The sequence below is a fragment of the Leptidea sinapis genome, chromosome 41, assembly GCF_905404315.1.
Source record: "Leptidea sinapis chromosome 41, ilLepSina1.1, whole genome shotgun sequence".
NCBI lineage: Eukaryota > Metazoa > Arthropoda > Insecta > Lepidoptera > Pieridae > Leptidea > Leptidea sinapis.
Genome location: NC_066305.1, coordinates 3,212,011 through 3,224,792, shown reverse-complemented (window position 1 = coordinate 3,224,792; position 12,782 = coordinate 3,212,011). Strand labels below are relative to the sequence as shown.

The 12,782-nt window shown below is 34.5% G+C and overlaps 1 protein-coding gene and 1 long non-coding RNA gene across 3 annotated transcripts; one reads left to right on the top strand and one right to left on the bottom strand.

The window, feature by feature from the left end:
• Nucleotides 1-3,006: 3,006 nt before the first annotated feature.
• LOC126976457 (cytochrome c oxidase assembly protein COX11, mitochondrial) lies at nt 3,007-6,963 on the bottom strand. The gene is made up of 4 exons (XM_050824776.1): nt 6,627-6,963; nt 5,228-5,383; nt 4,010-4,177; nt 3,007-3,236 (listed from the first exon to the last, which is right to left on the bottom strand). Exons 1-4 carry the CDS (start codon nt 6,849-6,851, stop codon nt 3,093-3,095), a joined length of 693 nt encoding a protein of 230 aa, XP_050680733.1. The 5' UTR covers nt 6,852-6,963; the 3' UTR covers nt 3,007-3,092.
• A 1,121-nt stretch (nt 6,964-8,084) lies between these two features.
• LOC126976662 (uncharacterized) lies at nt 8,085-12,266 on the top strand. 2 transcript variants are annotated; one of them, XR_007731956.1, is made up of 2 exons: nt 8,085-8,146; nt 11,484-12,266. It is a non-coding gene; the product is annotated as an uncharacterized LOC126976662 (long non-coding RNA). The 2 variants fall into 2 exon arrangements; XR_007731955.1 differs by lacking the exon at nt 8,085-8,146 and adding an exon at nt 10,893-11,204.
• Nucleotides 12,267-12,782: the final 516 nt, after the last annotated feature.

Genomic DNA, 12,782 nt, shown 5'->3' with positions numbered 1-12,782 from the left:
CTTAAAAAATGGGCAAATTCGCCATTTTCTTTTGTAAAAATAATAGCGGACAATCAAAAATGTATCTTTTCACTAACACCATCGCACTAATTCATTCACTTGTAATTTCTTGACAACCGTAGTCCCCGCTCAAGACGCCAAAATTGCTTGATCGTGATTTCATATAGGTATTCTTCTAGGGTTTTGTGTTTAGGTAGTTAATTCGTCAAACGAAATATCATTTCATTTCTTAAACTATTCAGAAAAAAATTCGATGAGGTTGTACGACAATGCAAGAACAATAAAAAACAATGTCACGGTTGTATGTGGGCAACATTTCAAAACTGTATTTGTGTTATAAAGTAGGTAGTTATAATATTTTAAATGGGCTTTTATGTAACTACACTTTTTAAATTTATTCAAGAGCAATACAGTTAAGTAATATAATTAAATAAAAACAATTTTCTAATGGAGATCTATATAATTAATAATAAATAACAGAAGAAAGATTTGATTGTTTGTTTGTTGGCATTGAATTGATTCCAAAACTACTATAAACGGATTTGAAAAATTCATTCCCTGTTGGGAAGCTACATTATCTCCGGATGACATAGGCTATAATATATATATATATTTTTAAATTGTGATCCTTACTAAAACTCTAATAATATAACTAAATTATTCATTGCATCCCGTGCGCTGCAAAAACTATTGATGATAGAATAAAATAATGTACTACGATTTTGCAGAACACATAATTAATATTTACAAAAAGTTCGCGACAGCATATCTATGTCTTAAGTGTTCTTTTATTTTAAAAATTTAATTGAGAAGCCGCTACTACGTGCTCAGTCCTGTGTATACGCGGACGAGGTCGTGGGGTATCAGCTAGTAAATAATTAATCATCATCATCAGGCGGAAGACGTCCACTGCTGGACCTTCCCCAAAGATTTCCACGACCATGTATGGTTTTTTTTGCGATAATCACCACGCTTGGCAGGCGGGTTGGCGATCGCAGAGAATGTTGTGTTCTTAACGAAAGATGCTGCTGCCCATCCTCCGTTGTTTGTATCCCTTAGTCGCCTCTTACCCTTACACCCACGGGAGGAGATGGGGTGGTGCTACTTTGGTGCGACACCATACCCACAAATAATTAATAGCTTCTTTCAATCATGAAGATTTCTTTGAACACACCTTAATACCTCAATAATTGATTAGATTGGTAAGAGTATTGTTCATGAAAATGAGCTGAGGTAGCCCGCGTAAACGTGATTAGGGACAGAAAATGATTAGCTATAATATTAGCATCGTAGTTGCCTCTCTATCTCCGCAACAATAATAGATATCGAAGAACGAATCGATTGGCACTATTCGAAAACCTAGTTTGACACCACCTTTTAGCTTGATAGGGTTATGTTTATAGGCAAGGAGGTACGGGTTGAGCGTGTTAGGTCGGTGGGGGCAGTACCGACAAATCCCTATTAGTTACCAATGTTATATCCCGGAAGAACTGCTACAGCAGTTATACAACTATGTTGAACTAATTATCGACATGTAGGGTAAGAAAGCGAAAGTGAATAAAGGTAGAGAATTAAGCCCGCTTCTTTTTAATATCGTTATGAAGTATAGTACCGTATAGGTAATTCAAAAAATATTGTATTTATCAAACCACTGGAATATAATGGAACAAGGTCATATAATTTGGCCACATACTAATGTTTAAATGAAGCGACTGTTGATTTTTTCAATACTTTTCAGAAGTTTCACTTCTACCGTGTGTGACTTGCACACACACACACACACACACATATCTTCTTTTTATTTAAGATGACGGACTGAAACTATAACATACATTTCACTATAACTACAACATACTTAAAAAATTGATAAATGCGTTTCTACTTACTTTACTTTTATGAAAAATAATTTTATGTCATTGTTTGTCGGCTACATTGACTGCAAATAACACTTCCGGGGTCACATAAATGATTCTGAGCAGTGCCTGGGCCCGGGAGAGCGTTATGGACTGTGGCCCAGGATGTTGTGGACTGCGGCCCAGGAGATTGTGGACTGAGGGCCAGGAAGTTATTGACCGCGGTCTAAGAGGTTATAGATCAGGGCTGCGAAAGTTGCAGTTGCGTAGCAATCTCTTTGTTATCTTTTAATCTAAACATGGATATAGTCGGGTGAATATCTCTTTATAAATAACTAGCTGACCCGGCAAACGTTGTTTTGCCATATAAATTATTTTAAGTGGTCCACCCTTTTTTATCCGACTTACTCAACAAATCCGACTAATACGAAAAAGTCTATTCATTCTTCGGGTTAATATATTTATATAAATACAAATTCAAATATTGTTATTCAACGTAGGATTTAATATTATTTATTGAGTGTCAAAGACTACCACTATGATACTCAAAAAATTGCAGTTTTCTATTGGTAACAGAATTTTCAAAGAATTATAAACGCTATAGTTTCAAGGGATGGATAGGTAAGGAATGCAAAAGTTATAGGAAGCTACTGCAATATACTCCTATATACTATGTTAATAAAAATAAAAACGAAGTAATCCCTTATAATTAACAGAACTATTCGACACAATATGTTCAGAAAAGTTGTGAAAAAAAACAAGTGTTCATTTGTCTATTCATCTTTTGCTTGCTAGTCGATAAGAGATGGCGCTAGTTAAGTTTTCATTTGTATATATCTTTTGCTTGCGTGTCGATAAGAGATGGCGCTAATTAAGTTTCCATTTGTATATATCTTTTGCTTGCTAGTCGATAAGAGATGGCGCTAGTTGTATTAATTAGTGACAATCACACTTCTTTTATATTTTGTTTAATTCACACTATAGTTTTATAAATTATAGCCTATTTGTTATTCTGGTGTGTAAGCTATATTATTGTAAAGTATCATCAAAATCTATTCAGTAGTTAAAGAAGTTCAAACATACAAACTTTCACATTTATAATATTAGTAGGATAAAGATGATTTTTTAATCTCTGACCAAATCACAAAGACAGTTACATTTACCATTTTATTAAAAACAATAACATATAATACTTTTCTACTAGCACTATTTCATATAATATTTGCTTATGATTATCACTTATTTTACATATGAAGGCACGGGAAGCTTAAAGCCCGGCTTAGCTTCAAAGAAAGTGTAGGATAGAACAAGTTCATCTACAAATTCCATTTTTGGATCGTCACTAAACTCGGGGTCAATGTAGAAAAACACAGGCATGTTCACCTGAAACAAAGATATTCTTAATTACCATAATTATATGTCATCAGAATGTTTGGATATATTAAACAGCGAATAATAATCTAATTTTATATTATCACTGTAAAACACGCCTTTAATTAATATGGTCGAAATCACACATATACAAAAAATAAGGTCGGAATTAGTTTAATTAACGCGTGTATGAAAATATACAAGTTTATAAATTTATATCAACACTGGGTCGGTTTAATATAATTAACAATATAGCTAAGGTTAATTATTTAATGCTCTTTTTAATTGAACATTTCTGCTAGCAGGGAATGGACGCTGCCACAGCGCGTCGCCCAGTCCCGGCGACCTATCATTGTGACTGCGACTGGTCTAGCTTTTAAATGACTTCTAATCCCATTATGAAACTTAACAAGGATTATCTGTACACTAACACTTATTAGGAAAAAAAACGGAAAGGATTGAAATGAGTCATACTAAGAAAAATTCATATTATAGTGATCACTTATCATCTGGTGACATGTATGCTCAGTAGTGCAGAAACCAATCATCATCACACATAAGCCACAGGTTGAAACACAGACCACATATCCCCACACCCAATTTAGTTAAGTGAAATATCTATGTTTCCAGTTACATAGGACATGCACGAGTCCATTATCTTAAATACTAATAACAGTAAGATATTTATGAATATTGTGGTTGACATACATTTACATTTGTTCTTTAATATTAATACATCCAAATTCTAAGTTCATACAATTCATAAATTTTATTTAAATCATTACCTTCTCATGAGGGTTCAGCTGTTGTTCTTCAAAACAAAAACACTGTATCTTGTTGAAGTACTGTCCTGCCTCAAATGGTACCACATTATAAGTACTGATGCCAATAACCGGCTTGTCTGTTGGGTTCATTGCTGTGTAAAATGCTAGTGCTGTTTCTCCAGGTACTACCTGTAATAATTAAAATAATCAACAGATATTTGTCTACCACTGGTATCATAGATATACATATGTATATTTTTGTTCCAGCATAGTTGGACACATTTAAGCATATTTTTCTTTGTGTGGTTTCACTTTGAATTACAAATTCAAGTGGGAGTCACTTTAATTATATGTACTAGCTAAATTATTGGGTGATTGTGTGCATTCCATATGGTATCCAACATAATATTTTGTATAATAAAACAATAACCAATCTCCGGCAAGAAAAATCATGATACATATAAACATCCTGGCATAGACAGAATCATTAGATTCAGGTAGTACATTTGTAAGCTTTAACCCTATTGTAACCTTAATAACCCTTTATTGTTGCATAACAGAGGCAGGTATGTAGCAATAATAATTATAAACATACAGTTTAAAAACATGTTGTTAGATGGCTTGCACAGAAATGATTCTATTGAAAGCTCGCAGAACTTTGAAATGTTACTTCTTGGTTGGTGATTGTAGTGTGTGTATGAAAAGTAACAATTTGTGATCCCTAGTTTTTGGTACTGTTAATTTTAATTGATATGGAAGAGTGTGGCCTTCTGGCACAGGTGTTTCTCACTTAATAGAAGGTCACATCCACTATTATGTTTGTACCATTTTTGTTACTGAAATAAATATTTTTCATTTTAATTTTTTTTCATTCACATCTAGTCATAACTGAGTACATGATAACCATCCTTGTCACTGTCATGACATCTACAGTGACATTAACCATGTGATGTTGAGTGCTATATAAGGAATGCACAGTACAGCGGAATGACAGTTCTAATCAGCTATTGGTTGTGTGCGTCTCCGGGTATAGTGCTACATAGTAGAGATTAGTTGTTTCACTTGTGAGCAAACGAGGAACATTACAGTGATGAAATGAAAAAATTATAATTTTAAGCTGCAATGTAGAATGCACCCCAAAACAAACCCCAGTCTTTCAGGGACTGCTACAATCCTGTAATAATATGTAATAGACTGTTAAATAAAAAAAAAAAAAATTACATACATGAAATTACTTACAGTAACATCCATTTGCTGTGGCTTAAAGTTCCATTGCATTGAGGATGCAACATCAGCATTGAAGCGAACCTTGATGGGTCTGTCTTTTATAGGCTTCATTTTACTGACTTCATCTGTGGCCTCTATTTGTCCTGTTGTACCTCCATAGCTGTAGGCCTGCATTGTATGTGAAACTTATATATTTTAAACATAATAACTATGCAGCTTTTTTCTATATATACATTATATTATATGGTATACTATGCATTGTATGTTTTATAACAATAACACATTATTATCAAGTATTAAATAAATAAACAATTCATATTATTAGTGAGAAAACTATTTCATCTTCAGAAGTTACAAATTCCAATTATCTGACCATATTACTATCACAAATTAGCAACATGATATTGCTAAGAATGACTAGGAAAAAGGCATTAAAAGGCATTTATTTTTCTCAAAATTGATTCCTTTAGAATTCTTTTTGATGTCATTTCTAATAACTACTAGATACTACTACCGCTTCGGATACAAATGGCGCTCTGAGAGAGAAGAAGCGGCGCAAGAAACTCTCCCAGCATTTTGTTTGCACTCTTTTCAATAAAAATATACAATATTGTACAGTCATTTCTATCGCTATAAAAGAATCACAATCTAGTCCCAGGCTGTCCGATCATTTAGATATTCAGCAGTAGAGTAATAGGATTTACGACAGAGCCATTTTTTTATAAAACATTTAAATTTATTTATAGATAATGCCTGAACAGTGGCTGGGACTTTATTATAGAAGTGTATACATTTACCCTTAAAGCTATTACATATCTTATGAAGCCTACCAGAATTATTCACAAGCAATCCCTGATTTCTTGTGTTATAATAATGACAATCACTATTAAGAACAAATAGGTGACGATTTTTAAATTAAATTTTCATAAATGTACTGGCAATGAACAGTCATAATATTGATTTCTTCAAATTTTTCTTTGAGAGACTGTCTAAAATGTTACTCCATAGGATAACCAAGCTTCTGTCCTTGGTTGACAACACAACTCTTGAGCTCGGCTGGTGTTATGATTTTCCATAGGCAGTTGGCTCACGACTTCTTGCTATGTGAGCTTCTTGCCCATTTTCTCACTCTTATATATAATAATAAATCATAATGAGACACTAACTTGATGGGGATACCATTAAAAACTTATTACTGTTGTATTGGATAATGCAAAGAACAAAACACAAGTGTTTTAATATCTTGAATTAAGTATAAAATTTTGTAATAAAATTTTCTTTTCGGGCAAGCGGGTTTGAATAAATAATTTCAGAAATTTTGGTTAAATGGATAAAAAAAATATTTTGCGCCTAACCTATTTAGCAAAAATATTTGTTGAAATTTTTCCCTTACAAAATACACAAAACTTACTTGACAAAATATCCTGTACAATGGTACAGCTGCATAACTTAAGCCTACAGTCATAACACCTAAAGCTATCACATAATTTAAAGTTGAACGTATATTTTTCTTATCCTGGTGAATTTTCCGGATAATGAATAAATCCGGTGAAACATTTTTCCGACATAGTAAATCTCGCCAAGGTCTATTTATTGAAGTGCTATAATATTTATGCAATAAACTGAGTCGATTCATTGTTACAGTGATTAAAACATTTTTATACTAATATTTACTAACGTTCTTCTGTATATATTTTTATAAGTTCTATCCCTATTCCCTGCTAAGCTGCTTTTTCAGTTGATATTTACTTTAACGTATGACACTTGGACTGATTTAATGACAGTGACACAAAGAGTATAATAATATATAGGGACTAAAATAATATGCAGTGACAATACTGAGAAAGTGAAAAGTTAGTGAGGAAAGAATATATTATTTACTCTAACAAGTGAATGGGTGAGTTGTAATTATACATTAATTCTCCTATGATTTTTCTTATAGCTATCGTTTATTTCCAATTTCCATGAATCTCAGCAGCAGAAAATTGTGCTATCTGCGCGTAATATTTGTGGAAGGGAAAATACTACGCTTCTCCAGTCCAATTGAAAAGTTCGTGAACGTGTAGCTGTCAAGATATACCTGATATAAAATAGGGTTAGTTGCGAACAATTGATGTATCAGGTAAGTGGCGATCCAGTGATCAGGTGAACAGTTCGAACACCTAACGTCGAGATATTTGAACCGATACCTGCCGCCGAATTTGCCTTCACAAGACACGCGACAAATTTGGGTAAAATACTGAACATCAGGACTTTCTGGATGTGACGCTGTGCCATAGTGTGGTTTTCTGCCTACTACAACCAAACTAAGGAATGAGCTTCCTTGCACAGGGTTCGGGGTAGGTATGCGAGTTAAGGTAACGTAAACGTAACCGGAGATATTGAACTTTAGTTTTTTTTTTTAAAAAAGCACATTTTTTTTTGTTTTAAATACATTTGTTGGTAGTGGAGCTCTTAAAAATCTGTTTTTGCTTAGATAACATATCAATGAATAATATTAATTACTATCAGTTCAAAATGACAGCCCGACAAAGTTTGGAATTCAAGAATTTTCACTAAAACTTTAGAACTTTGAAGCGCTTTTTAAAAAAAAATCGAAAGACGAAATAACAGGCTTAAAGAGAACTTGTGACTAATTGAGAACTGTTAGTAAAGAAGGTCACCAGCGAGCTTCAATTAGCGGATCTCCTCACTAAGCCGTTACCCAGACCTAGGCTTCACAAGCTTGTAAATTTTATTGGTCTTCACTTTGAGAGAAGGTGTTAAAGTTAATGCATGTAACCTCTGAAGATATGCATACTTTTTATAGATACAATGTGCCACCATAAAATTAAAAACTAGCTTGTCATTCACTTGTCTTTTGTAATATCTTGTAATAAGGAAACATAAAATGTACTATTACTTGAGATGTTGTTTTCTGTATATCTACTTGTAAGTTGTTGCACTTTTTCATTCTCTTTTTTTGTATCTAGTATATTTAAGTAACCATGTAATGTTTACCTTTCTCAATTTTTGTAATTAATCTGTGGTTCTGACGTGGCACATTTAGTATTAACCTATAGTGTATTTTAGTTAGTAAGATTTACCCCCTTATTCATAATGGTCCGCTAACTTAAAACAGCCGCTAAGGAGTGTTTTTTCTCATTCTGACTTAGGTCAATAGAAGAAGACAGAGTGAGAATTAGCAATGCTTTAAGTTAGCAGACTATTATGAATAAGGGGGTTAATGTTTCACTGTTTGTTAACCCCAATAAATAAAATAACTTGATCGTTTTTATTGTATAAAGGAGGCCGGTAGAAACCCGGATTTTTTTGTATGAAAATCCCGACGTGTTGTAGTACCATTTCAACTTATTCAAATAAGATTATTTTTTAGATATCATGACGAAGAAGTTTTTAAAATGATTTGCACAAGTTTTCATACCTATTTACATTTTTTTTAAAGAAGCACTTCAAAGTGAAAGTCTTAGTGTAAATTCTTGTTTTATTTTTATGAAATATGAGGACAAACGAGCGTAACACCTGGTGTTAAGTGATCACCGCCGCCCACATTATCTTGCAACACCAGAGGAATCACAAGAGCGTTGCCAGCCTTTAAGGAAGGTGTACGCGCTGTTTTTGAAGGTTCCCATGTCGTATCGTCCCAGAAACACCGCACAAGGAAGCTCATTCCACAGTTTTGTAGTACGTGGAAGAAAGCTCCTTGAAAACCGCACTGTGGAGGACCGCCACACCTCCAGATGGTGGGGATGATATCCTAATTTGTGCCGTGTCGTGCGAAGGTGGAATTCGGCGGCAGGAATCAGGTTGAACAGCTCTTCGGAACACTCCCCGTGATAAAAGACACACAATGAAGCGACGTCTCTACGCAACACGACACCCGACAATTAGAGCTGCTCTGCGTTGCACGCGGTCAAATGGATCGAGCTGATACTGGGGTGCGCCAGACCAGAGATGACATCAATACTCCATGTGTGGCCGGACCTGCGCTTTGTAGAGCGCTAGAATATGGGCCGGCTTGAAGAATTTCCGTGCTCTTTTGATGACGCCCAGCTTCTTCGAAGCCAATTTGGCTTTGCCCTCTAGATGGCCACGGAATTGGCAATCGCTCGAGATTTTGAGACCCAGTATTCCGATACTAGGCTAGGCTTTAAGGGAGTTAGCTTAAGTTTTATCGATGAGCGGTGATACGACAAATGGGGTTTTTTTAGTGGTAAACGCGCAAACTTGAGTCTTCTGGGGGTTAAAATGGACAAGGTTCAATTAACCCCATTCCGCGACCTTCTCGAGAGAGGACTCGATAGAAGACACAAGTTTCCTTGGCTACTGCAACGGCGCAGACACTAGGATCAACCGAAGGGAAACAAACCGTGCCCCAATGCAAAAAAGGAACGCAACCTATCCCAATCTGCTGACTGATGCCCAATGTGGCTATCCACGTCCGGGAGCCGCGTTGGCGACTCAACCAATTGGGACAGACGATACTCCAATGCAAAATTATGCAAAGATCGCCCTGCCTAGTCTGTGGTACATGATCCAAGCCATTCGGCATTGTGCCCGTTGAAATCACCCAAGACTACGATTTCTGCGGGATCTGTACAAGCACGTCGTCAATTGCCGTTTGAACGCAGCCCATGAGGTGATCGGTTTCGGAATTCAAATATTGTTGGGCTGTCATTTTAAACTTAGTAATAGGGTCAATTATTGTAATAAATTTTTGTTCATTGACATGTTTTCTAACTAAAACAAAAAAATCACTACCAAAAAAATCGATATAAAAGCAAGCATATTGATAATCATTGCAATAAAAATTTAGGTTTTTAAGCTTTCTTGAGACACTGAAACAATCTAAAGTGATTTTTATTTTTACGAAATTACCATTTATGGTACCTTTTCGTTTCAAAAAATTAAAAAAAAATTGATGAACTGTGCGATCTGAATTATACCTTATGGTATGGCTGCAAGAGCCCTATTTCTTTAATTAAATATAATATTTTTTGGTTTTACGGTCATATACCCGTAATTTTCCCAGGGCAAGCAAATTGAGGATTAGTAGGTGATGATGCTTCATGGATACCTTCAAATGAAGCACGTATAACTGACTAACAGTATTCTTCATCCACTAAGGTTAATGATCCAAGCGATTAAGAATTTTAGATTATTATCTGACATAAATACGGCGCGCGCCTATAGTTTACATAGTATCATTATTTCAGCCGGAAGACGTCCACTGTTAGACAATGTGAAACTTTGTAATAGGCAATACATGTATAGGTTCTTACATACAATATAAAGTTTTAATATATATATAACGTAGGTATGTTACACATTTCACATTGCAGAGCTACCTCCTAGCAACCAGCACAATCGAACAAGCATAATTTAGTTGGTAAATTGTTATACATTCAAAAATAATCCAATAGGAAATTATAATATATAGATTCGACAGACCTTCAGCGATAAGGGGAGAGCAGGTAGAATTCGTACAGCAGTGGTCATATTATTACCAGGAGTGGGACAGACGCCTTAAAGTGACGTTTTCAGAAGACTGCAGTGCCATCTGTTAGTTGGCCCGAAAGCTTTGGCAGCTGTCAAGGGCTTTGAAACCTTTCAACTTTTCTGTGTGTTACTGCCCACTGGTCATAAAATGGCGGCTACGTCTAGCGTTTGTAGCATGTATGTAGCTCTCGTGTTCGATTTTGCATATTTTCACTACCAAATCTATCCTTTATGTTCTAATTTACAAAATTAGATAACTCTACGCGCAATTTCAACATGGTAAAAAACTGCAATACCTACATTAAAAAGAAGAGTTAGTTATTTAATTGCGTCAGAACATTAAAAATGAATTTTATAATTTCGAGCTTATATATAGTTATTTTCGGGGTCAATCTCCAGATGGAGCTAGTTTTCAAATAGACAGCTCATAATGCGTAGAGAGGGCTCGACGAGTTTCGTTGGAACGACGAGTTACGTGTTTTCAGGCTGCGTAAGTTATTTTTCGATGTACCTTTGAACGTGTTTAATACAAGTTTTTTTTGATCAAATTGTGTTATAATTTCTTATGACTCATGAATTGATGCCGTAGTTTATAATGTCAGTGTTCAATTTGGGCTAACTTTGACGGTTATTTTTATATTAAATTGGTTTGTCAAATATTTGGGTTGGGGCACCTTCGTACAGTTATGAATGGGGTGGATTCATACTGTACGACTGCTCCCCTTGAGGTCAGATAATGTAATGTAACTAAGACGATATTTTATTACAGAATCATACCGCGAATATATGTGAAGGGGCAAGACCCCTACTAACTGGAGAGGTAGTTGGAGATAAGGCCCAGACGTATATGGGATCCTAATCAACACAGCAGCCCTCTTTGCTGTCAGAGCCATTTGCCTTAATTTCATCAACTATAGGATTTATAACACCAGAAATTATCAGACCCTAAATTAGACAGAAATGCATGGAAAACATCAAAGAATGGAATATTGCCAAGAGATTCAAGAATATATTATGCTGATACTCCTGAAAAGAACAGATTGGAACTGAAACACTTAAGACACATAAGCTATCCATATTTAGGTTGAAATATTACTTCAAATGAATGAATGAACTAAATCAGTTTGCGATTAAATTTCTTGTCAATTTCACGTCAATCTAAAATGGATAGCTTTAATGACGTCGTGGTAAGAATTAGCAAAGCAGTTCATTTTAGGTTGTCAATTGAATCGAAATAAGAGTTCATGGTAGGCCCGCTGGAAAACCCGTGTACAATGTGCAATAAAAGATCCGTTACCTATTGTTTGTGTGCCAATTCGTAGTTTTGATTAATAAATACCAATGAGTATATAAGTAATATTGATTAATTCATTAAGGAAAGAAGAAAACTTTACAAAAATTGTTTTCCTATTTTGATTTAACTACAACTGATCAATTGTTTCATATTTATAAATACTAGAGTGTAAAAAAAAACAATATTGTTAATTATTACTATCATTAAGGCCAATTCTCAGTTAATTTTGATCTCAATAAAGCTTACGTTGAGTATAAATGGCATTTTAATCACGTTGTACGAAGGCTCACCACATGTACGAATGTGCCTCACGCCGTGTAAGAAGTACTTACCCCGCGTTGCATTCGTACAATTTTATTTTTTGGAAAAAGCACCACAACTTGGTTATACAACATCGTATCAACATTCAACTATGTATTATTATAACCAGATATGCTAGTAATATAGCAGTATTAAATATATTTTCAAATAGCTAAAATATAACATTTTACAAGCCTTAGAGTAAAAAGTGTACGAATCCTACCTGTTCTCCCCTAATGAGCCAATTTTAATTTAATATATTAAATGTTTATATCTTAAAATGAGAACAATCAAATGTTATAGGAGAATAATAACTTAGTAGGCATAGAAATGAGAAGGTAGCAAGTTAACATATTTAGAATCTGTCAAATACAAGGGTGCAAGCATGCCCTAAAAATAAAACTGACTATTAACATGTATAATAAATATATTAAAATTTAATATCACAACAACTGGTTACAACAATTGTAAGTT